General features: G+C 48.0%; 13 protein-coding genes across 13 annotated transcripts in view; 8 read left to right on the top strand and 5 right to left on the bottom strand.

Annotated features, from left to right (window-relative positions):
• Position 1: 1 nt before the first annotated feature.
• BT62DRAFT_986177 (pre-mRNA-processing protein 45) lies at positions 2-2,211 on the bottom strand (the record flags this gene model as incomplete). The annotated part of the gene is made up of 6 exons (XM_043189989.1): positions 2-294; positions 345-1,186; positions 1,234-1,824; positions 1,873-1,937; positions 1,984-2,144; positions 2,195-2,211. The coding sequence occupies 6 exons, from the start codon at positions 2,209-2,211 to the stop codon at positions 243-245; spliced, it is 1,728 nt and encodes a 575-aa protein (XP_043041625.1). The 3' UTR covers positions 2-242.
• Positions 2,212-2,918: 707 nt separating this feature from the next.
• BT62DRAFT_891223 (leucine carboxyl methyltransferase) lies at positions 2,919-4,155 on the top strand (the record flags this gene model as incomplete). The annotated part of the gene is made up of 5 exons (XM_043183062.1): positions 2,919-3,221; positions 3,276-3,411; positions 3,465-3,775; positions 3,823-3,971; positions 4,020-4,155. The coding sequence occupies 5 exons, from the start codon at positions 2,919-2,921 to the stop codon at positions 4,153-4,155; spliced, it is 1,035 nt and encodes a 344-aa protein (XP_043041624.1).
• A 108-nt stretch (positions 4,156-4,263) lies between these two features.
• Positions 4,264-8,630, bottom strand: BT62DRAFT_890089 (RdRP-domain-containing protein; the record flags this gene model as incomplete). Its single annotated transcript, XM_043183014.1, has 12 exons — positions 4,264-5,010; positions 5,059-5,109; positions 5,221-5,259; positions 5,316-5,490; positions 5,539-5,584; positions 5,633-5,719; positions 5,772-5,861; positions 5,916-6,325; positions 6,378-6,562; positions 6,621-7,867; positions 7,926-8,019; positions 8,073-8,630. The coding sequence occupies 12 exons, from the start codon at positions 8,628-8,630 to the stop codon at positions 4,264-4,266; spliced, it is 3,729 nt and encodes a 1,242-aa protein (XP_043041623.1).
• A 487-nt stretch (positions 8,631-9,117) lies between these two features.
• Positions 9,118-11,428, top strand: BT62DRAFT_891175 (methylenetetrahydrofolate reduct; the record flags this gene model as incomplete). Its single annotated transcript, XM_043183057.1, has 11 exons — positions 9,118-9,201; positions 9,259-9,462; positions 9,514-9,559; positions 9,610-9,732; positions 9,780-9,935; positions 9,988-10,112; positions 10,161-10,349; positions 10,401-10,631; positions 10,670-11,032; positions 11,079-11,198; positions 11,249-11,428. The coding sequence occupies 11 exons, from the start codon at positions 9,118-9,120 to the stop codon at positions 11,426-11,428; spliced, it is 1,821 nt and encodes a 606-aa protein (XP_043041622.1).
• Positions 11,429-11,597: 169 nt separating this feature from the next.
• Positions 11,598-13,006, top strand: BT62DRAFT_890417 (TAP42-like protein; the record flags this gene model as incomplete). The annotated part of the gene is made up of 6 exons (XM_043183024.1): positions 11,598-11,687; positions 11,737-11,943; positions 11,995-12,153; positions 12,200-12,571; positions 12,622-12,776; positions 12,832-13,006. 6 exons carry the CDS (start codon positions 11,598-11,600, stop codon positions 13,004-13,006), a joined length of 1,158 nt encoding a protein of 385 aa, XP_043041621.1.
• Positions 13,007-13,878: 872 nt separating this feature from the next.
• BT62DRAFT_979884 (APC amino acid permease) lies at positions 13,879-16,520 on the top strand (the record flags this gene model as incomplete). Its single annotated transcript, XM_043189474.1, has 16 exons — positions 13,879-13,947; positions 14,199-14,238; positions 14,297-14,372; positions 14,418-14,472; positions 14,523-14,670; positions 14,718-14,841; positions 14,891-14,992; positions 15,049-15,140; positions 15,187-15,249; positions 15,297-15,404; positions 15,471-15,553; positions 15,609-15,673; positions 15,836-15,854; positions 15,885-16,154; positions 16,216-16,363; positions 16,387-16,520. The coding sequence occupies 16 exons, from the start codon at positions 13,879-13,881 to the stop codon at positions 16,518-16,520; spliced, it is 1,596 nt and encodes a 531-aa protein (XP_043041620.1).
• A 721-nt stretch (positions 16,521-17,241) lies between these two features.
• BT62DRAFT_754188 (uncharacterized protein) lies at positions 17,242-18,428 on the bottom strand. The gene has a single exon (XM_043182157.1). It carries the CDS (start codon positions 17,941-17,943, stop codon positions 17,305-17,307), a length of 639 nt encoding a protein of 212 aa, XP_043041619.1. The 5' UTR covers positions 17,944-18,428; the 3' UTR covers positions 17,242-17,304.
• On the top strand, positions 17,944-19,029 carry BT62DRAFT_947043 (uncharacterized protein). The gene is made up of 2 exons (XM_043188007.1): positions 17,944-18,420; positions 18,468-19,029. The coding sequence occupies exons 1-2, from the start codon at positions 18,012-18,014 to the stop codon at positions 18,665-18,667; spliced, it is 609 nt and encodes a 202-aa protein (XP_043041618.1). The 5' UTR covers positions 17,944-18,011; the 3' UTR covers positions 18,668-19,029.
• A 53-nt stretch (positions 19,030-19,082) lies between these two features.
• Positions 19,083-19,713, bottom strand: BT62DRAFT_1003898 (uncharacterized protein; the record flags this gene model as incomplete). The annotated part of the gene is made up of 3 exons (XM_043176985.1): positions 19,083-19,114; positions 19,165-19,566; positions 19,620-19,713. The coding sequence occupies 3 exons, from the start codon at positions 19,711-19,713 to the stop codon at positions 19,083-19,085; spliced, it is 528 nt and encodes a 175-aa protein (XP_043041617.1).
• A 91-nt stretch (positions 19,714-19,804) lies between these two features.
• BT62DRAFT_754165 (uncharacterized protein) lies at positions 19,805-20,592 on the bottom strand. The gene is made up of 2 exons (XM_043182156.1): positions 20,485-20,592; positions 19,805-20,438 (listed from the first exon to the last, which is right to left on the bottom strand). The coding sequence occupies exon 2, from the start codon at positions 20,371-20,373 to the stop codon at positions 19,987-19,989; it is 387 nt and encodes a 128-aa protein (XP_043041616.1). The 5' UTR covers positions 20,374-20,438; positions 20,485-20,592; the 3' UTR covers positions 19,805-19,986.
• A 34-nt stretch (positions 20,593-20,626) lies between these two features.
• BT62DRAFT_890917 (GTP binding protein) lies at positions 20,627-21,512 on the top strand (the record flags this gene model as incomplete). Its single annotated transcript, XM_043183044.1, has 6 exons — positions 20,627-20,730; positions 20,782-20,902; positions 20,951-21,023; positions 21,077-21,188; positions 21,234-21,394; positions 21,451-21,512. 6 exons carry the CDS (start codon positions 20,627-20,629, stop codon positions 21,510-21,512), a joined length of 633 nt encoding a protein of 210 aa, XP_043041615.1.
• Positions 21,513-21,653: 141 nt separating this feature from the next.
• Positions 21,654-22,946, top strand: BT62DRAFT_1003895 (uncharacterized protein; the record flags this gene model as incomplete). Its single annotated transcript, XM_043176984.1, has 4 exons — positions 21,654-21,782; positions 21,837-21,979; positions 22,473-22,635; positions 22,689-22,946. The coding sequence occupies 4 exons, from the start codon at positions 21,654-21,656 to the stop codon at positions 22,944-22,946; spliced, it is 693 nt and encodes a 230-aa protein (XP_043041614.1).
• A 116-nt stretch (positions 22,947-23,062) lies between these two features.
• BT62DRAFT_918563 (uncharacterized protein) overlaps positions 23,063-23,295 on the top strand; it is a gene marked incomplete at both ends in the record, with an annotated part of 709 nt that continues 476 nt past the window's right edge. The window contains one exon of the mRNA XM_043184091.1: positions 23,063-23,263. Coding sequence (XP_043041613.1) covers positions 23,063-23,263 — 201 coding nt within the window. The remainder of the gene's footprint in view (positions 23,264-23,295) is intronic.

Genomic DNA, 23,295 nt, shown 5'->3' with positions numbered 1-23,295 from the left:
TGGTCTCACCGTCAGCTGATGAAAATTAATCAACTCGAACAGGCGAATGTCATCTACTGATATCGAAGTGAGCAATGGCTCGAGTCTACGATATGACAAGGCAGCAAATGCAAACCCTTCAAATCCATGTCTGGACGCATGCACTCGGACGAGATGTATCCCTGGTAAAACAAATGCAGCGTGCAAAAGAGAATAAAAGTACTAATAGCAAAAACTAAAACTACATTAGGTCAAAAATACAGTTACTCCCTCTCCGAAACTTTCTCCAGCTGTTGTCGTTTTCTAGACCCGCCACTACCAGAAGAAAGTATTAGCATGGCTCAGGAAAGGTTACAAATACTTACGCGACAGTATCCAGCCCTCTCTTTTTGCCAGTCTTCGCTTCATCCAAGAACTGGTTGAGACCAAACACATCACCAGTGTCCTTCTCGAACTGCACTGGGCCTTCCCGAACTTCTTGCTCGTTCGCACCTTCGAACCCAACCCGCACTTGACCCAGACCAAACCGATCATTGTCCAACGCCTTCCCAATACCCTCATCGGTACCACCACCGAACGAATCATCATTGCCCTCCGAAATATTGCCCCGAGCTTTGTATATCGCCGCAGCCGCAGTAGAGCCGTGGAACAGAGGCTTGTCATAGAGATTGTACGTGTCATCGTCAGCGAAGCTTCCGGATAAAGATTCTTGGTTGAATAACCGCGAATCCAGCATAGACTCTTTGGACAATGTTGGCTTCGCAAGACCGAGTGCGACTTTCTCTGATATATCCCGATTCTGTTGACGAGCAAGCTGCTTCGCGCGTTGCTCTGCACCCATGTTGTTCATCCTCATCTCCCGCTCCCGCTCACGTCTCTTTTCTTGCCGCATCTCGTCACGTATTCTTCGAGCGTCCTCATCTTCAGCGCTGTCATTAGAGTCGGAATCGCTGTCACTGTCACTTCCATAGTTGGCCAAAGATGCTTTCATAGCAGCCTGACCCTGAGCGGTTGGTTTGGGAGCGACGCCGCCACGTTCCTCTCGGGCGCGTTGCGCGAGCATGCGCAAGTTCTCTTCCTTGGAAGCCTTCTCCTTTTGCATCAGTTTCTGTTGCATAAGTGACCGTTGCCGGACTTCCTCGCGCGCATGTCGGTCCGCAACAAACAACGCTTCTGAAAACTTGGCGAAATTGTCGTTAATATGAACCTAAGTGGCATTAGCTAATAGATGGAATAAACAATTTGGTCACTAACATCTTGTAAACCTCGGCCGTCCGCAGCTAATCGCTTATCCAGCGGAATGGTAAAACCTTTGTTGTTCTTCCAGTTCGAGATGCATGGTGGTATCATCCACTCCTTTTGCTCGGCAGCGGTGGCCTTCCTGGGAGGACTCCTTAGTACAGGAGGAGGGGGACTTGGGGGACCTCTTGGAATCTTCTTATGCTTGAATCGGGGCGGCTCTAAAGGATCTTCCACAATTTCTGACATCTTTATTATCCGCTGTTTCAAGCCATCACCATTTTGTTGCCCCGGCGTATAACGAATGAACGATGTCTTCCCTTGACTATCTGGAACGTTTTTCGGTTGTGCGGCTTTGATTTTTCCATTGACGAGCTTTTCAAGCGCCGCGCGCGTCTTGTCGGCGGTCGCTTGGACTTCCTCTTCAGATGGACGTTCCATTAAGCGATCAGAGTCCTCGAGGTCTTTGCGGTGGAGAAGAGGGACAAGGTCTTTGAATTGAGATTGAATGAGTTTGTCGGGTCGCTGCCCTTGATGAGCAATCGCATCGTAACGGATATTGCCTTCGCTGTCGACCTGCAAGGCTAATGTGTTCCCTGAAGAAGCCTGAACGAGGTGAGACATATCATTTCATGATATAAAATAGAGACACACTTTCTTCCGACCCATCTCCAATGGATATTGCGCTACATGACACTCCGGATACGCACCACCATCGCCTGGCCAGCGATGAGTACAAGGAAAATGTTCAAAATATCAACGCACCGTAATCTTCCGGTCTAGTTGGCTTCCATCCTCTACGCTGACCGTACGGTGGAACGGGAATGCGTGTAGAGATTATCTGTTGCTGTGCTGGAGCAGACGGCCGAACGATGTCCTCCTCATCGTCAGAGATAACAGTCTCATAAACAGGTTTAGGAAGCAGCCTAATGAATCTCTTTAGTGGAAAACGACACAGAAAAGGCGAAGGACTGACGCAGCAAGAGCAGCCATGAAGGGAATGGAGAAATTAGAAGTCGGGGTAGCGATGCTGACAAACTATTGATAGCTGTTTACCGCGGCACACCTCGGCATTGCCGGCCTGATGTCATCCTTTACTAAGGAATTTTCTTCGCTTCGATGCTTAGAATATGCGTAGTTCGAAAATGACTAGCTCAACAGTAGCTTTCAGTTTGATGCCGAAGAATTTTGTTTACTCTGATACACCTTCAACTACATCGTGCCCAAAAAACCAGCTGTCATTTGGCAAGAGTTGAGCCCCAGATGTACTTCTCATACGGTCATAGGAGAAATCCTAAAAGGTGGAACCAACGGCGTAGATGGCCAAATACACGAGTGGCTCAAGTCGAGGAATAGGCTCGCAACTCCCATTCCCCGGCTGCTAAATAATGTTGTGCATTTGGTTTATAACAGTGGGAGGGCATGGCTTACTGGTCAAGCGAGAAGGGCTGCCGCAAGTGTGAAATTTAACAGCACTACTACGAAGGGAGCACAACAGTCCTTACATAATTCATGAAGCTGATTATCATCTGTTTGACGTCAGAACTTGGATTTTATAACGATGAGAAGATTGGGGGTTATGCTCTCGAGACCCCTCGAAGGCTTATGGCCCGCTATTCCGACAGATGTAGATGTGGTATGGCGGCAACTATTTATCAAGTACTCGCTCGGAAGCGGCGATGTCCAAATTTGGACGACCTATGTTTCCACCACCTTCCACGGACGCGGACTCGTCAATCCGTTCCACCGACTCGGATGCTGCACTCGCTAAGCTATCTGCAGTACAAAAGCAATATCTTCGTGATCCATACATCCAATACTTCGTTCCTCGTTCTCATCTTCACGCCGCTCGACCACCTTTGATCAACATCGGGACATATGTTCGCACTGCTGCCATCGATGACCTTGTCAATCAGTGGCTCTCTCTGTCCCATGATGAAGGGAAGCAATGTCAGATAGTGAGCCTTGGGGCGGGCAGCGATACGCGATATTGGCGAATTGCGGTACGTGAGAAATGCTTTCTGTGGCTCCTTGTTTGCTCAAAGATCGGTCAGTAGGCAGGCCCTCAGAAAGATGCCCTATCGACTTATATAGAGATTGACTTTCCTGAAATAACAAGCAAGAAAGCGATGGCAATTAGGAAGAATAAACAGTTGGGCGCTGTCTTCGGCAACCCAGCCAATGTCAAAGTCTGTCAGTGGGTCCTATGCGTCGTCGCGTTCTGTAACATATTTACCCTGTATCAGCTGGCGGAGGAGCTGCTCTCCATGCTTCCAAGTATCACCTTTTACCTGCCGACCTTAGACTCTCCCCGCAAGAGACTCTGGGTCCTCTTCTAGCTCAGGTCTCGGAACCTCTTCTCTCGTCTTCACTCCCCACACTCTTACTTTTTGAATGTGTTCTCGTGTACATGTCACCAACTTCTTCCTCGTCCCTTCTCAAGTGGTTCTTGCATTATTTCTCCCAGTCTGGCGACAACGGTCTTCTTGGAACTATCGTATACGAAATGTTTGGTCTTGAAGACTCTTTTGGACGCGTTATGGTTGACAATCTCAAGGTAATCTTGTATCTGTATGCGCATTCAAATGGTAATGATACTGCCAGGCACGCAATATCTCTCTTCCCGGGGCAGAACCGTATCCCACTGTTGAATCGCTTCCTACGCGTTTTACCAGCATCGGATATACGGCAGCCCGGGCGCTTACACTTCGGGATATACGTCTTCAATATATTGACCGAGCAGAGTTAAATAGGTGAATTCCTTTTTTAAGAACTTGCTTCCTCAGCTCATCAGCACGCAGGATATCAACCCTCGAATTCCTAGATGAGGTGGAAGAATTAGATCTGGTCTTGAATCATTATGCAATTACGTGGGGACTCTGGCATCCTAAGACCCAAACAAAAGCATTGTGGGGTATGTGGGGTCTGAAGACATAGCTTTACCCTAGAAACACTTGATTGCATGATTGACGATAGCGAAACAGTACACAAAGTCCAGATCATATAAGACTACGGATAGAGTGAGAAAGCTGGAAACTGATGTTTTCACGCACATCCAGCCTTGATGTTGACATTGAGCTTCTCGAGACATTCAAATATCAGTCCCAAGGCAATCAGCCCAAAGCTCTTGGCCCCAAATTCGTTCGAATGGCGGAGGCTATAGTCCCAGGTGTACCATGCATGTTCAAGTGCAACCCTGTACGTCTCTGGGGGTACCTCCTCCTTCATTTCAAGCTGGGCGGTCGTGAGGGGCAGCAACTCCTGTTGAATGCTCTTCACCAGCTGCGAAGCGTGTCCGCGCATGCGCCACGTACGATCCTTCCTCCATCTCCTTTGCGTGCACTTGGCTAGAATTGTGCCCACAACGATCTCGGCTTCTAATAATCTGACCCCTGGGGTGTTTGAGAGCGTGTGCGTGGCGCAGATGTAGCGTAATTCGCTTTCATACCGGCGGAAGAGGATTGCCGTTTCGGGAGACACTCCGTCAGGGTCGATGTAAGGCCAGAGCTGACGCTGAATGTAAGTCTTGAGCATCAACGATAAAGGGTCGGTCGAAAGTTGTGAAATAGAGTGTTCGTCCGAAGCAGGTGTATCAGAGGGCAACATCTCGGGATCCGTCCATCTGATAGAGCGGAACATGTGTCCAAGGGCCCGAGTCGATTCATAGTAATCTGTCGAGCGTGGATCGACCACCTCAGCGGCATGCCAGTCAGGTTTGCACCGAATAAGCGTGTGCGGTAGGTTGTCATTATCAATGTCAACGGGAATCCCTTGCTTGGGGTAGTCGACGGCCTACAAACAAGTCTTAGTGAAACTCCCAAATGACGATACCTGACCGACCTGAGCGCAAAGTGTTGCTAACCATTTGCAGTCCTTATCGTAAATTCCTTCCTGAGATGAAAGTAAGCGGCAGAGACACTCAAAGAGAAATATACCTACAGATGATTGATCTTCGGGATATGTCAAGAAGCTTAGCTAACATCGCAAGTACATCTTGATCACCGCACCTGCTATAACGAGAAGTCTATCTGACAATAGACCCTGCAGGAAATGAGGTATGTTATACAGACAAACCTTGCTGTGGATCAAAAACACACCAGAACATCCGAATTGATGTATTCAACGATGAAATCGGCAATGTCGTTGACATCACATTCTCTCGGTTCACCATCTTCACCCAGAGCGACGTAAGTCCCTGCGCTAGCATATGACGCCGTATCATCGACAACTGGAGGCATGAGAACCGGGTAGGGGACAACGTCATAGATATCACTGTGACGCGATTAGTGACGGCAAAGCTCTGGAAAGAAGGCAACGAACCCATCCAAGTCACCACCACTAAGTTTTGAGGCCAAGGATCTCTCGCCTACAGAGTTTATCAGAGCTTGCATCAGCCCGGCCGGATAGTACCTACCGACGGAAGGAAGGACAACCGCATTGCGGATATGAGCAAACGCGCAGAACATATTATCAGGGGGCTTGACGCCTACAACTTGTTGTACTATTCATCGATATGAGATTAAGTGGTCATTGAAACACCGATACTTGCTCACTGTCACCTGGATGAACCACCGGGCTGCGAGATATTATGCAGGGACCCACAATCCACTCCGGTTTGTCTTCAGGACGTTTCTGAACACAAGCTGTCGTGTAGAGCAAGATGAGAACTCAGTGCACTCGGAACATCAGCGACTGACCATATATTTCCGTTTGTTTCAAGGTGAAAACATTCGTATAGCCGTTTTTTTCGTATGCGGGCCCTTCATCTGGCACACCGACTAGCAGATAGCTTTCAGGAATTGGGATTCTGGCTTGATGCTTGATTTCTCGTAATAGGTCGATTTTGGCTACTTGACGTAGTTGCTTCAGGAAGGGCGTATCGATGCCAGGAGTACATCTCTGAGGATGAAAATCGAAACCTAGGTCGGAGATCTTATCGAGTATATATGGTAATCGATAGCCGGAGCCTAAAGAATGACTCTTGAGAATGGTGTTGAAGCGGCCCATTGAGTCATCGATGGTCAAAGTATCAGCGACCACGTTATCCTGCAATTCCTGAAGATTTGCTCTTCTAACTTGTTTGTCTTCCAATATCATAACCAACGGCCTTGATGTAGGGTGTTAGCATCTGATGATCGAGAATTAGAGAATTCTCTGACCTGTTGAGATAAGAAGTACCAGGTTTATCGAAAGCTCGAGCAATCTCTATATCTGCTTCCATCGATCTCGAGTCTTCGAATTTCTTCATACTAGGCCTCAGCCTCATCCTGATACCGTTGGGTTCCTTGTCGAGTTCAGGATCGACTGCAACGACGCCTTTGAATCCCATGAAACGTATCTGATACTACAGGTATCATTTTAGCACTATAACATCGCAAAACTAACAACGGTATGATACTCACGACAGAAGGCTGAACAACCTTTTCACCGTGATCTCGACGACCCTTGCAAAGGCATGCCCAGATCTCATCTCCGAGAGACTTAGATATCGTGCCCGCACCATCAGTATGCAAATATTGACCTAGGGCTAGATTCTCTTCCGTGCCCATATCAGGAATCTCCTCCCATTTATCACGCCTGATTTTGACAGAAGGATCAGTCGCAGTGAAAGCCTGGCCAATCCTCGCAGCCCACTTAGAAGGCTGTGTCATAAGTTTGCTGCCCTTGAAATCCCCGATAGAGTGACGAATATACTCTGCAGTAATGAAAATGATATCTTTAGTGTCCGGGTCCTGATATCGGAAGGGGTTGATGAACCATACTGCATGCTCGCGTAATGCTGAGGTAGAATAGGCCAGGAACTCAAATCTTCGTCCAGCTAGCTGGAACCCTTCCTTCAAGGCGCGACCTACTCGCTCACGAACAAAAGATGCTCCATCAACCGCACGATCCCACCGATACGACAGTCTGTCTTCATCGCGAAAGTCTACACGGATGAAGTGATCGTCATATCCAGCGTACTTTCTGATAATACGATTGGACTGGGTAGCATAAGGGCCTTCCAGAATCATGCGGGTGGGTGCAAAGGTGACATGGCAGCACATAAAATGTCCTGAGGAAAGGGTTTGTTTGAGGTACATAAATTCCCGGCTGACACGACGGAAACAGTCCTGAGGAGATTCGCGTGCATCACGATTATCTAGAGCTTCTCCATAGCTCCGCAAGAGACTGCCAACGTAATCATCGTTCTGACTAGGATGCTGGGAACAAGCTCTTTTCACAAGGGGTATGAGGTCTTCAATATCGGGTGTGAGGAGGAGGCAATTGTGAAGTAGTAACTCCAGTTGGAACGCGATCGGCCAACTGAAGTCTGAAATATCTTTTCGCAATTTCCAAAGTCGTTTTTGCTCGAAGAATCCCTGCTTGGAAGCCTCCATGTTCCAAGGCGCTGTAAAAGAGATGATGAGACTGGTCGCTATTCCGGCTACTACGCAGAGGTTCTTGAACTTCTCGATGACATCGCAATTCGGATCGTTATACAGAAGCAATCGTAGATGTTGGGCATACTGTGCGACGCTTGCATGTCCTGGATGGAGAGAGCCGATGCGGTGCTTGTACTTGCTACTATCGAGTCTGTTGTCACCTGTCAATGTCCTGTGTAACTCGATGGCTTCAAAAATGGGAGGTGTTAAGGTATCAAAGCATATATCTAAGAATGGAGACGTGAGAAGAATGACACTAGGGAATGCGACTTTGAAAGGGCGCACAAGGTTTGCCATCATAACCGATAGCTATCTTGGTGATGGAAGAGAAACGGATAGCAATTGTCTGGCCTTCGTTCTCGGTGGTCTCATTTCCAAGCTTAGGGACAGTGTCAAAACTATGAATGCTGTAGAAATGCGAGAGTGACTGACAGTGATACGAATCAGCTTGTGCTCATATTCGAACTTCAACCAAGCAGCACTATTCACTGCGTAGTCACGCTCCCACTCAATTGAGTACACACGTGATGCAAGTTTCTGCTTGGGAGAGGTAGGATACGAAGGACGATAGTATGCGCCAAACTGGACGGCGTCGACGCGAATCCTCAGATCCAGTTGCCGGCATTTATCCTTCCACTCCTCTTCAATATCGGGATTTACAAAGGGCGTCCTTTGCAGTGTCAAAGCCTCATAATCGCGAATGTGGCCTTTCCCGTACACCTTGATCTTCTTGCCTTCAATCCGTATGGGAGTTTCCTTTGCCCAACGCAGGAACTTGCGGCCAATCGCCTCTGTGGGAAGCTGTAAGAAGCCGGTGCCGTCATTACGAACCCCACCCATTTTGCTCGGATTCAGCTTAACTTTGAAGTTGAGCTGACGTTCATTCTCGTGAACAGGGTGGAACTCGTCGGAATGAAGGACTTTGGCCAGTGATCTGGTGACGTCCCATTCATTGACGGTCGTTGGAAGATAGTTCAGATGGATATTCATGGCGGATGGTCGAAACAAAGCGATAAGGAATGATGGGACAAGAAGAGGAAGGTGACATGCACTTGAAGCGCCGTCAGAAAAGTTATCGATAACATCATAAAGACACAGCAAAACAAAGGACAAAGGAAGCTAAGGAAACGCTTTAGTGCACTTCTGTGACAATGGAAAGTGCTGCGATTGGCCGACTACGTTACATAAGCAACTCAGCTAGGTAAACATACTCCAACTCGCCGGCGAAGATTGAAGATGTTGTAGGTGAACTGAGAGAGAGATTGGACGAACACGAACGAGAGACACAGGCGCCGACGTTGCACATAGCCCCAAATGCGTCCGGTAAGTTGGGACCAGACCAATACAATAATAGGACTGGCCCAAAGGCGGCCCAAGAAAAGCTGTGACAGATTCACGTGCCTAGTGACAGACGTGGGAAATAATTTCCATTCCAGCCTCATAAGAGTCATCCCATTTTCCGACCACCATCATCGGGATGAAAATCATCGACAAAATATCAGCACATGATGGGCCTCACCCTTTCTATTTCTTTGAGTTCTTTCCACCACGAACAGATCAAGTCATGGTCCTCTCCTTATCCGACAACGCTGAGAACTGACTTGTACGGTCTTAACAGGGATTCGAGAACCTCCTTTCTCGGATATCCAGACTGTCAAATTTGAGGCCTATGGCAGTCAGCATTACTTGGGGTGCCGGTGGAAGCACCAGAGATCGTAGTCTGGACCTCGCTGGCTTGGCGCAAACAGAACACCATATTGACACCATTCTTCACCTCACATGTACAAATATGATGCAAGGGATGGTAGATGATGCCCTGGCAGTATGTGTTATCCCTTCTTTATATTCAACTTAAATTAACACTTTATACCAGGCAGCAAAGAGTAGGAAGATTGAAAACATATTGGCTTTGCGCGGCGGTACGTCATATACGACCCTGGAGGGTCACGTCAAATTTATCGATGACCAGATCCACCAAGAGGGAAGGAGGAGTGGATTCCCATTGATCCTCGTTTCCAACGCGGTGTTGATCTTGTTTCCTACATTCGTTCCTCGCCTCAATTCTCATCCCAATTTTGCGTTGGCGTTGCCGGTTAGATCTTTCCTGGTGTCTCTTTCCCTTCTGAACGATACCTGTAGCGTACCCCGATCGACATCCTGATAGTCCTCATAATGAGGATACTGAAATGGAGTATCTGAAAGCAAAAGTAGATGCTGGCGTCGATTTCATTATCACTCAGCTTTTCTACGATGTAGACCAATTCCTTCAGTGGGAGAAGAAAGTTAGGGCGAAAGGTCTGTGTCCTTGTATAACATTGTTTTGGAATTTCAAGTTGATTCTTTGCAGGTATCAGCGTCCCAATCATCCCTGGCATCATGCCGATCCAAACTTATTCATCATTCCTGCGGCTAATCAAGCTTTGTGGCACAGATGTGCCGTCGTTTATCATATCGGATCTGGATCCCATCAAGGTGCGCACCTACTTGTTCAGCGCTAGAGAAATAATAATCATACAACAGCATGACGACCAACTCGTTAAAGATTATGGCGTCAAGCTAGCCGTCAATATGATACGACGACTAACTTCTGAAGGAAATGTTCCTGGCGTACACTTTAGCACCCTTAACCTTGAAAAGAGCGTACAGCGCGTCCTAGAGTCTTTGCAGTGGGCTGGTGCCGTGCCCTCAACTCACAATAGATTGATTGAGGTACTTAACTCGTTCTAAGGGTTTCGTATATGCCTGACGTCCCTACAATAGCAAGACATTCATGATGACGGTAGATCTGTCACTCCATCTTCAGCAAGCCGGGCGGCAAAATATGGATTAGCTACCATATCCACCACCGACGGTGAGGCTGGTAGTGGAGAGCTGAACAATGCCGCGACGTGGGATGACTTCCCTAACGGTCGGTTCGGTGACTTCAAGAGTCCGGCATATGGCGACCAAGACCCGTATGGAAACGTCGGAAATATAGTGAGTTACAAAACTGTAAAGTGTACTGAGTCATGTTTTGATCCTTACGCCAGACTTTTGGCCTTTGGAGGCACCCACGGACTATAGAAGATCTAACTGCAATATTCTTAGACCATCTGCATTCGAAGATACCAACTACGCCATTCTCTCCTACACCACTCTCTCCTGAATCGCTGACGATCCTTCCACATTTAGAGAAACTTACAAACCGTGGTTGGTGGACGGTGGGATCACAACCCGCCGTTGATGGTGCGCCATCGAGCGATGAGGTATTCGGATGGGGTCCTCGTGCTGGGTTCGTATTTCAGAAAGGATTTGTGGAGTTCTTCTGCACTGAAGATGATCTGGACATTATCGAGAAGAAGGTCGCAGATAACGGGAAGGGGTGGGTGCACTGGTTTGCTGGTAACTCGAAGGTAGGCCGGAACTCACTGGCATGGATATTACTGAAAGTTCTTTTAGGGGGACTATCAAGGGAATATACCTGATGATGGGCGAAATGCGGTAACTTGGGGTGTTTTCACGGGCCAAGAGATCATACAGACGACGATTATTGAACGTGAATCATTCCTTTCGTGGAAGGTATAGTCATTTTGCCAACGAGCTCGGCAGTGTCCTTACAATTTCTGAAGGATGAAGCCTTTTCGATTTGGTCGGAATGGGCTTCGCATTACCGCCCGGGATCTGAAGAGAGGTCCTTGCTGGATTCGGTGAAAAAAGAAAGATGGCTCGTCAGTATCACCCATCATGACTATAAGAACACGGAGGCCCTATGGACATTCTTATCCGATATCGAAACAACGAGCACGTAATATAAAACTTGTACTTATGCTCTTCAACATTGAGCACAAATGTATCTACTACATCTACCTATGTATTTGCAGAAAATGCCGTATAGGGTTCTCTCGAAACATGGACCTTATTGCTCCGCGATCGTTGCAATTAGTGACTTTGATCGCGACTGCCTCTCATCCAGCTACTATGACTACGCCCTTGCCCAAGCTATATTCTCGGGTCCTCACTGCCACATCCGATGCCTATGACCTGCCCACGATTGAAGATTCGACACAGGTGTTTATCTCAGCATCCTCAGACTGAACAGGAAATAACGATCCTGCAGGATATCGTCAAGTCATGCATAGAGGATCTATGCGAAATTCAAACTCGAATATCCGACCTCGCGCTTTTCAGCAGCAACGAGACACTCGATGACATCTCCACGCAGAATCTAATCTATCTCACCGTGCCCTATGTGTGTGCGGAGGTACAGGGACGCGTACGGACGACGGAGAGGGAGGATCGGTTTATTTCCATCGTCCAGGCTCAAGTGCGTCTCTTACTGTATATTTTTGGTACAGACCTGACTTTCAATTCCAAGAATCACTATGAAACGTACTGCTCGACCCTGGAGAACTACGGAATAGTTACAGAGGGAGACTCGAAGCTGTTTTCGCGTAACGCCACCAATGCTGCAAGCAAACGAGAACAGAAGATACAGCAATACCACCATGAGAAGGATCTGCGTACGAGGATAGAGGTGCGTTACTCTTACAATGCATATATTGACACCTAAAGTCTGCTAGGTCATTCACAAACGCAAAAGTCGGCGGCCCACTGAAGAGTTAGCGTCCGGCACCACAGATTTCATTCTTATCAGTTCCCTTCTACCTTCTGCAACTGCCTCCGGAGATGAAGACGAAGACGACGAAGTGCTACGAGAAACAGTCCTTCTTCTTTTACGTCTTTTCTACTCTCTTTCCAAGACTCACCTTGCCCACATCGACACAGAGCTGCAGTTGTTGAAGACGGCACCTCCTCCACTTCCGTACTCACCCAGGCCAGACGATAATGATCCCAGGAAAAAAGAGAAGGACGAGCGCGACGAAGACATGTGGAAACTGGATGCCCCGAAACCTAATCCGGGTGGAGGGCCGTTACTGGATCCTGCAGGAAAGGTCTGCTCCATCTGTGGACTTGAGTGTACCTCTCACTGACCACTATGTAGCCTCTTCGACCATTCACGATTCTCCCTTTTGGCGCGTCTGATCGCGCTCGCCACCAGGCACAGGTCTTCGGGCCGGGATACAACTTACCAACGATGACTATCGACCAGTACCTTGAAGTGGAGAGGCAGCGGGGTAACATTCTTTCTGGAGGAGGGTATGTCGACTGCTATGGAATTTTTATCCTCTACATATTGACATATGTTTTTTAGTCCTGGCTCGGAAAATATGCCCACATCATCTGAGCAGCTAGCCATGGATGCCGAAATAGACGGCACAATCAAGGGAGAAGCAAAAGCGGAAGAGAAGAGACTTAAAGATGAGAATTGGGCCAAGTTTACTGACGAGAACCCGAGAGGTGCTGGGAATACGATGAATCGAGGCTGACTGACGGAATTGAAAGAAGAATGTTTTGCTGCACCGCTGTATGTATTTATTTTGCCTGTAATCATTAATTATGGAATATCATTGTCCAGAGCACAGATCGAAAAGTTCAACTTTGGCTCAACCTATATGATTTCTATAGCTTAGACAGAGGCTCACTGGAATCGATGGTTTCCAAGTCGATTCTGACAGCTATTCTGGGCAACATGTCAAACCGGCGAACAGTGAGTCTAGCATCAATTCAGGCCTGGAAACCTTAATCATGTTTTAACCGAATGTCTGGGACCGCTCGATTCTGATCCATTCAGGCCATTAGCTATCCCGGCTACCAAAATTCATGACGGAGCATAATCGACTGGGAATCGACTTCAGAATCGCGACTCTTGACCACCCCGAATAATATCGGAGAAGTCTAATCAACATCGAAGATTTCCTACTGTCTTCGCTTCAGGTGAAACGTTCATGCACGAAGTACGTATCTCTCTTCCGTCTGTGTCGGTGTTGGATCGCTGAGCTCACCATGGCCAACCAAGTAACAAAACTGGTGCTAGTGCGGCGGCGTACGATTAACGAACTCTAGAGGCTTAGGCGCTACGGTCACCCCTCAGAAATGAACTCAGACGCAAGTGGACCCGTACAAGGATCAAAAGGGCAACGGCCTATCGTATACGTTAACGCTATGCAAAGCTCGAAACCCCACTATTGCACCTCGAGTTCCTACGATGATGCCCAAAGTGGGAGAGATGAAGCCCAAGGATGGGAAACCGAGCGGTGCTAGGAATTCCATACATCGGGAATGAAATAACAATATACGAATGGCTCACTGTATCATGGCATGTATATCCCCCGAGTCGCCTGTAAACAAGTCTTTAATCATGCAAATCTTGGCACTTCGCAGGGCCCAGGGAGCCAAATCTCATCTCATCACATCATTATACGGCACGGTACATCCATATCTTGATGAGTCTTTATCTCAACCAATCACAAGTTATTCTATAACGACACTAGCAAATCTCTCCGGTGATGGTTCGTCGCCTCAACCGGCCTTGGTTGGACAAATATAGCTTTATCGTCTCATCGTGAGCTTTTATAAATAATGACGTGAAGGCTCGCTTGTCCTGTGACTTTGAAGTCTTTTCTCTCATGCTCGAGAAAGATAACCACACAGACACACTTTCTCTCTCGACGGGTGCAGACTGATGAGGGATTACTCGCCAGCCTCGGGTATAAACAAGGTACTTCATAGTACTTGCCTTCGTCGATGTGCGCTGACTGATAGTCTTCTCTAATCAGAGCTCAAAAGACAATTCAAACCACTAGAGATTCTTGGGATCGCCTTCAGCATTGTTGGGGTTGCACCTGCATTTTCGTAAGTTGGATTTCAAATATGTATAGCTTTTCATGCATCGTGTAGATCCGTTCTCATCTACTCCCTCCCCAATGGAGGCGCGTTTGCAATGGTCTGGGGCGTAAGTAACATCCCTTTACAGGGGCTATTGGAATGACGCTTCATTCACAGTGGACTGTCTGTTCCATCTTCATCGCTGCAATTGGCCTTGCCATGGGAGACCTAGCGTCTGCCGCGCCAACATCCGGTGGACTCTATTACTGGACCTTCATGTTCTCGCCAGAAAAATGGCGCTGTTTTTTATGTTGGATCGTAGGATGTATGGCTTAAATCTCATTGCAACCCACTGGCACTAACGTGAGATAGATTCCAACACCATCAGTAATGTGGCTAGCGTTGCGAGCATTGACTGGGGATGTGCCCTACAAATCATGGTAGCGGTCAGTATCGGATCCGATCTGACTTTTGAAGCAACCATCCCCCAGACTTTGTGCGTTACCTCATAGTCACTGACTTAAGGGCCTGACAAATCCATGCAGTGGCTTATATTGCGCGCTTCTCCTCTGCCATGCACTTATATGCAGCATCAGTCCTAGATTTATGGCTAGGTTGCAGATATTCTTCGTAATACTCAATGTCCTGTACGCTTCTTTCGATTTTTCGAGTCCCGTTGCTCATAAGGCTCCTTCTATTCCAGCCTATGCTTCGCGATTATCGTAGGCCTCCCGGCAGCCACTCCCAAGGAATTCAAAAATGACGCAAAATTTGCCTTTGAGGACTTCACTAATGGTCTGGGTTCACGCGGAAATTTTTCATTGCTCATCGTTCTTCCTAGTATCTGGATGGCCGAATGGATTCGCATTCATCCTTAGCTTTTTAACCCCTTTATGGGGGGTTGGTGGGTCACCTTTCTCGTGCAAATACCTTCGTAGCTGATATGTACAGGATGCTTTGATGCTCCCGTTCATATGAGCGAGGAAGCCACTAATGCCAGCATAGCCGTTCCAATGGCAATCATTTTCTCTACCCTCTCCGCTACTGTCCTCGGCTGGGGTGAGTTTCCCCTGCTACTATTGTCAACGCCGAGCCTTGGCAACTAACGAGCCTTGCATTACGAAGCCATGAACATCTCACTGGTCTTCTGCATGGGCCAGGATTACCAAAGTATCATTGATAGCCCCATCGGCCAACCTATGGCCACTGTGCGTAACCAATGGTCCTAATCATAAGCTGCACATGTAACGGATCTGCTGATAGATATTGTTCAAATCCTTTGGAAGGACGGGAACTCTTATTGTATGGTCCTTCATCATCTTGGCACAGTAAATCGGATCTCTCGAGTCCACAGATCCTTATCTTCTCATTGATATCAACTATTTAGGTTCGCTATCAGCGCAGGTATAGTAAGTCCCCGTGATGGTCTCACGCAGCGCTAAAGCTGACGGGTACGTAGTTAACGACATGTTCTCGACAGGTAAGTTAAGTGTCTTGCTTTCCCTTTCCGTTCGCATTTATACTTAGACCCAAATACAGATCTTTGCGTTCTCCCGGGACGGAGGTTTCCCTCTCTCTCGATGGGTATACTACGTCGATCCTCAAACTCGGACCCCATCTCACGCGGTCTGGTTTGGGACGTTCTTGTCCCTTCTACTCGGAATTCTTGCCTTCGCTGGTAATAACGCTATTGGGGCGGTCTTTTCGCTGGTAATTACTGGACAATACGTGTCATATTCCATCCCGATGGCAGCGAGGTTTCTTGGCGGCAAAACAGTGAAGCCAGGCCCTTTCCGGCTAGGTCCTTTGGTCAGTCATTTTATGCTCACGCATCGATTGAAAGTGATTGATGTAACTTCTATCACCCCAGAGTCTCCCAATTGCCGCGATTGCCGTTACCTGGATGACTTTCATGACAGCTGTGTTTATGTTTCCCCTTACCCCCTCTCCCGGGGTAGGCAACATGAACTATACAATCGTAGTGCAAGGCCAGTGGCTTCTAATAAGCTTCCGATTTGGTGCGTTGACGCAGACCTTGCAGGTGGCGTTCTGATATTTGCCACCGTCTATTTCTACTTTCCGAGATATGGCGGAATCAACTGGTTCACAGGACCGATATCAACGGTCAAAGCGCCTGCGGTACAGGTGAAAAATGATGCAGTTGAAAAAGAGTAAGATGCCAGGTGGACTGCGTAGATTATGTAAATGGATCGTTATTCATGGATCAACCAGCATACCTCGGTAGATAATATATGGATACATTGTTAATGTGTGAGTGGCACGTTCACACGGAGATCGATCTAGAGACTCAAGCATATCCCAGCTGGTTTAAGCCAGGATTAGCCGTCTAAGCCTCACTAACGAGCAAATAACTTAGTGACATATCTAGACCAACGCTAAGCGCTTGAACTCGGCGTCGGTGGAGCACACGAGGACGAAGAAAACTCACGCGGTGTTCAGTGTAAAGCTGGAACACTCGCCATAAACTACATCCAAGCACTGTTGTAGACTTCTATATCAACTGTGAATCTGTTAGGTTGCTCGCTCATATTCAGTGATCATTTAAGCATACACATCCAGGTGGAGACCAAGACGAGCACAGACAGACCTCGTCGGCTCACAGCTGCACCATGGCAGAGATACGAACAGAAGCATGCCACAAGAGCCAAATTCTGCGTCAGAGCCTTCAGTTCGGCACTGTGAACACAAGTTGAAAGAAAGAAAAGTAAACCCCTCCGGCGTAAGTTGCTAAAATGTGCACATTCGAACTGCCCATGTCTTCAGAGCGAACGCGACAACCTCATCACTGCAGGTCAAGGCATCGGAGCTTGAGATCTTTGAGTACATTTAACTACTGCTGGATCTCGTTGCTCGTGGTAGAGGACGGGCCGGAAGACCTCGAGGTGATAGCTTTAGCAACGACGGGGGTAACACTCCAGATGACGGAGAGGACTGCGCCTTAGACTTGTATGATTCTTGGTGGAGTCATATCGGCCCGACCATCTCCCAGTAGCTGCAAGAAGGGAGCGGAGAGACCAAGATGGTCGCGGATAAGGCGCCAATGATAAGTTCCACTATTGTGGGTATGGAGGAAGGTGAGCAATGCAATTCGAAAGAAAAAGAATGAGGTACCGGAGGAGCTGTCGTTGTTCTCCGACGTACACATGTGTTTATGTCTCAAGTGGTTACTAGGGTCCAGAGGCTCGGCAGGATACTCTCCTCGACGTGATGAAACACCTCCTGAGATGGGGAATTTCGAACGGAGCTTTTTCTCCGTCTTTTTTAAACTGTGGAGAATCTTTACGACGTTCATATAGGTACTATGTATCCGCGTTTTGTGCGCTGCCCAATGGAATGCGAGTTTCATATCCGCTGTCGGGCTCGAGATATTTGGAAAATCGCAGTTGGGAAATACAACAGCAAGCCCGCGGAACGTAGTGGCGTCTATCATTTTGGCAGATAGTCCGATTTTAACAGGCCAGCCAGATTTAGTTTGAGAGTCCGTTGCTCTATTAGAGCTGCAGCAAAATCCAACAAGTACCACTCCGAATGAAGAATGTTTCTGGGTGGCGGTGCTGAGCGGCACTGACTTCGGCATGAGCCAAGCTAATCTTATCGAAAGCCAAAAACCAATCTAATCAATCCGGTTTTTTTCTTCCCAACGCTATGGCTGTTCACCTAACATCCATCCTTCCACGCTTCTCTACACTGGAAGAACACGCAACCATCGTTTCATCCACTCCCCAGAACTTCTCCGATATCCCCCCTGTGCTTCGACACGAGCAGAAAGAGGTGAATGTCACGTTTGACGCCCCTTTGGAAGGCAAAGCAGAGTGGCTGCATGGCACACTATACGTGATCGATTCCGTACTGGCGTTTGTCGAGGACGGTGAGAATGCTCAGGGCTGGCAGATAGAGTACCCTGCCATTACTCTCCATGCGATATCAAAAGCAGGGGGTGGGATTTACTGCCAGCTGGACGATAAATTTGGTCGTGTTGGGACGGAGGAAGAAGAGGAGGAAGGGGAGGATACGATGAGAGAACTTATTGTTGTTCCGAAGGATAGCGAGTCGCGTATGTTCTTTTGACATGTTTATTGAGCGGTGTCTTACTTTTCTTAGTAAATGCGATCTTTGAAGCATTGTCCTTCTGTGCCTCGCTGCATCCCGATGAACCATCACCATCAGATGATGAAGACGACGAAGCCTTTGTGGATGCTGATGAATTTGAAGTCTTTGATAGAACAGAGGAGCAGGAGCTCAGCGAAGTTGGGAGGGTGAGGAGTGATTTTATCCATGATTCTCGTTATCAGCCATATTGATCCATTTTCACACCATTTTTTCCCATTTTGACTTGGAGTGTAGGCGGCCCTCGAGCACCTAGAGTCGATTATCGACCGTGGCGACGAACGGACAAAGGCTGTGGCGGAATCAGGTGCCGAGTAAAGAGATACCAAGGCCTTGTAGCTTCAAAAAACCTGTATCACCATTTTATATCACAGTCTTCGGAATTTATGACAGGTATTGTGGTATTCAAACAGGCGGCACTTTGGCACTTGGAGCAAAGAAAATTATTTTACTCATGCTGTGCCACGCTATCACGACTATCACATGACAATGTCATACTGAAGAGAACGCGACTTGATATTCACATCCTTAGGAACAGGCAACTGGGTATATAGTCTGACATAGTATGCTCCATAGTAAACGATACCTGCGGGTCAGAAATATTAAATTCTATGGCTCCTGTGGCTTAGGGTCTTCATCCACTGAAGATGAAAGTCAGTCGGGTTGCAACCCCGAGGAAACGAAGCCTCACGACATTCAATCGTCACCCTCTCCCCCAGCCCATTAAGCACCCTCTTAACTGACAACTCCAGCTTCCCTGTAGCATTCTTCCCAAAATCATATTGCATTGATATGATCATTACAAACATCTTCAGATTTGGGTACAACCGCAAAACGATTTCAGTGAACAAGTTCCACTTGAAAGGAAAACTTTGCTTCAAAATATCAGTCAGATCCCGGAGTTCGTCAGCAAAAACGTGAATGCTGAGGGTTGTCAGTCCTGGGCGGCGGGGAACCACTGTACTGCAACTGCGCACCAGGTCAGCTGAAAGAGCGGCCGAAGAGTTCCTCCCAAACTGATCATGGCGAACTTCAGTAACCGAAGGCACAGGTATGCTCTTTTCTTGAAATGAGGGAGCTTTTGTCCAGCCGGCTTGTCAAGTCTATCAGCGGAAAGAAGAATAATGTCGTGAATCAACAACTTACCATCGCCAGGCGAAGGAGGCTGCAAAGACATATTCTCTAGAGAATCGGCCGCCATGTCTAGGAGGCGAACGAAGGTCTTGGGAGAAAAGGGCATGTCGTGTTCATAGGATATATGCTGAAGCCTAGTAGGCCGGGATATTTCAGAAACCTCCAACGAGCCAATCTGTGGACATCCTGAAATCTTGAAGGGATAAGGTCCGGAGGTCTGTCATGTCTCCTGTGAAAGCGCCTGCATTTTCAGAAACACATTCAATATCGATAGAAGCCGTTTTAAAGAGCTGGATGTGCTTGAACATGCTGAGAAACTGCTTGGCTTCAAAACACCCTGGAAATCAAGCTCGGTGATTGCTGGGAAAGTGGAGAGGAACTATTTCGTTTCAGACGTCCAGCGAATGGGATGGGTCATCATGTTGGACCACAAGAACTTGGTTGCTCGGGGCATAAGGGGAAGACGAACGTTAGGGGGTGGAGCCTGGTATTCGTGTTCCTGCAAGAGAAATTCGAGCATAATATCGGTCTTGTTGTCGTCTCCGAAATATTTTGCCTTCAGCTCGCGGATTCTTTGCTCTCTGAAACGGCCTCCAGGTTCGAAGTTGACCTTTCGGACATAGAACGAGATATATGCCATTGACGCGCCAATGTTGCGCCAACGGTTGAAATTTGCTTCCAGGGAGAAATCCGCCACTGAAAAGAGGTAGCAAAGGGACGCGGGGCACCAGGCTTTGGAAACGAGCGACGCGACGGGCAGGGACATCGCATCGTCGCGAGTATTTTGGATAATCTCATCCACTAACTCTAATGGGAGGTCATGGCCGCTGGCTGCAAGCAGGTCAGCGATGGCTTTTGAGAAATAAAGATTACTTGCCTTTTGCGCGGCCAGCACACTCATCGAAACTGACAGAATGGTTGATTTATTGATATCAGATATGTCCGGCGGCAAGGTGGCGGTCAAGAGCAGTTTCAATTTTTGCACAGCCACGGGCAGCGGTTCAATCGTATCAACCTCCATGGCTTCTCCAACATCCTCCGAATTCCCATCCTCCCCTCCCAAGCGAACAAAAATTGTATTGTTGGGTGACCAAAGTGTCGGAAAAACCAGTCTTATCACCCGGTATGTCGTGGACATTACCTCTGGCTGCACCCGCCTATGAGACACGGTCAGATTCATGTACGACACCTTTGACAACACGTACCAGGCAACAATTGGTATCGATTTCCTAAGTAAAACCTTGTATCTTGAAGATCGGACAGTGAGGCTGCAGCTCTGGGACACGGCTGGACAAGTACGAACGCGTCGTCACGAGCGGACGCTGAGCTGACATTCACGACAGGAGCGCTTTCGTTCATTGATACCATCGTATATTCGCGATTCCTCCGTGGCTATCATCGTTTTCGATATAACAAGTACGCTTTATTGGTTCAACGGCCTCGACGCACTTATAGAAACAGGCTGACAGACAGACCATCCTTTCTATCGACGACAAAATGGATAGAGGATGTGCGTTCAGAACGAGGGAAGGAGGTGATAGTCGTATTGGTGGGCAACAAGGCCGACTTGTCAGACAAACGGTATATCCCGTCCGTTACTCACGTTCTATATCTGATTTTTTTCAGGGAAGTAACACTTGAAGAGGCTACGGCGCAGGCGACCCAGCTCGACGTATTGTTTATGGAGACATCCGCTAAAGCAGGTCACAATGTAAAGAATCTGTTCAAAAGGATAGCCATGTCGCTACCGGGTAAAGAGAAAGAAGAGGAGCCGGAGGGTAATACAAGTTCGTTCTGATCTCATCTGCTTGATGGGCTTGCCCCGCTTATGGTATGTGCGCAGAAATCGAGATTACGACACCGGCGGCGGACCAAAACCAGGAAGGATCGCAATGCAGCTGCTGAGCGATTTGACCATATTTAACGGCCCGGATTAGATCAACGGTAGGCCTGCGTTAACCAGCTTTTTTGCATACTAAGGACCGTCTAGACATGTGTAGATCTACTAATAGCAACACTATTTTTGCTTCTTCGAAAACATCTGTCATGACTCATGACTGGCTCAAAGGAGGCGCAGAAAACCCTTCCGAGAACCGATGGCTTGCTCAATATCCGTCTGCTGCATGCTTTGGGAGCTCGGCTCGTCGTCCATCAGCCTCAATTCGTCATCATCGGGTGCCGTTATTGCGCTCAAGACTTGCTTCGGCACTACTTTCTTCAAGGTTCTAGAAAATTCTCGTATCGATTTTCAAAACGACTCAAGGATTGCGACGGGCAGTCTATTGTCGGAGTGATTTCCACTGGACGCACTTCTTCTCAACTACGGACCTTATACCAATCTCGGATGATGCACCCTTGCCTCCGTCTTACACGTAAGACAGGCGGAAGGTATTACCGATGTGCTGGGTCATGGTCTCTGCACTGGAATGGTGAACAAGATTCCATTCTCCCCCCATTGGAACTACGCCGTGTCTAGTGGTAGTAGTCGTTGCAGGGAGTAGAACTTGTGTTTTATACGGTGCTGACGAAGCAAACATTGTTTCGACTGTCCTTTTTGCAGCCAGCACCACTGCCCAGCGAGATTTAAACCATCTCTTTGTTTTCCCCCCACAAATCTGGATATCTGGAGCTGCTTAAGCAGCGCCACCACGGCGAACTCGATCCTCCTCTGCCTTTTAGTTAGTGCCGTACCGCAACAAAAATGTATCCGGATATTGCTGGTGACTCCGACGATACAACACATACCCTTCAACGTGGACAATATGTATGCTTCTGACTGGACGGCATTCCACTAGAACTTCGAGACCCAATAACTGTTCGCCATGTGAACGATACGTCGTAACAACCGCTCTGAAGACGTACCAGACATGCTTGCCTCATAGCGCGCTCTGCTGTGCATTTCGTGGTAACGATGCTCTCGATGAAATACTCCGAGAAACAGGCTTCGCCATTATTACCCGTCAGTCCTGCAGTCAGAATCTTTCGACAGGCAGTTGGGCTTGTACAAGAGCCAATTCTCTCTCAAATCGTACGTTCTTCCAAGCGTATCTGCATGTGCAGGTTTTCTAAACCATTTCACAGCAGTTACGCTTTTGCAGAAGCCTAGACACTCCCTGTTACATATCGCGCTTGACTGACAAGCAGGAGAAACTGCGGATGTTCTTGCGAACGCTAGAGGTTATCCATGGACCGCCGAAGACGCGACGGAGAGAAGCTCCCGGTCGAAATTACTTTCTCTGCCAAAATTTCATTCTCCAAAGCCTTTCTTACCGGAGAATTCCTGACATTACGATCCAGAGAGACGCCGCCGCTTGGAGTTTGTTTACCCAGAATTTCTAGACTGCTTCAAGACGTATATAAGAGTCTCTATGTGGGAGAGGAACAGCAACTCACAGAGTCATCGACTTCATTCTTCAGCCATCACGCACTTCTCAACTGCATATTTCCTTCCCACTATGACCAAATTCGCCATCCTGTCCGCTTTGGTTCTCCTTTGCGCTTATGTCCCTGGAGGACAAGCCGGTCCTGCCATGGTGAAAGGGCAATTGGGAGCAGAGCATGGTCATCCTGTCGCTGCGATCCCCACAAAAGTCATCGAAGCTCGACAGGCCGTCGTTACTTCCGTCGTTGGAGGAGTCACCTCTATCATCGGGGGCGTCCTTGCCGAAGAATCCGCCTCCGCCGCCGC

This window comes from Guyanagaster necrorhizus (genome assembly GCF_019112545.1).
Source record: "Guyanagaster necrorhizus MCA 3950 unplaced genomic scaffold BT62scaffold_8, whole genome shotgun sequence".
NCBI classification, from domain to species: Eukaryota; Fungi; Basidiomycota; class Agaricomycetes; order Agaricales; family Physalacriaceae; genus Guyanagaster; species Guyanagaster necrorhizus.
This window is presented reverse-complemented; position numbering and strand designations above follow the sequence as displayed.

Bases quoted from the DNA above. Each gene is read 5' to 3' on its own strand.
- BT62DRAFT_754188 (XM_043182157.1), bottom strand. From the start codon at position 17,943: ATGCCGAAGTCAGTGCCGCTCAGCACCGCCACCCAGAAACATTCTTCA.
- BT62DRAFT_947043 (XM_043188007.1), top strand. From the start codon at position 18,012: ATGGCTGTTCACCTAACATCCATCCTTCCACGCTTCTCTACACTGGAA. The intron at 18,421-18,467 runs GTATGTTCTTTT...TACTTTTCTTAG, and splicing joins TCCGAAGGATAGCGAGTCGC to TAAATGCGATCTTTGAAGCA.
- BT62DRAFT_754165 (XM_043182156.1), bottom strand. From the start codon at position 20,373: ATGTCCCTGCCCGTCGCGTCGCTCGTTTCCAAAGCCTGGTGCCCCGCG.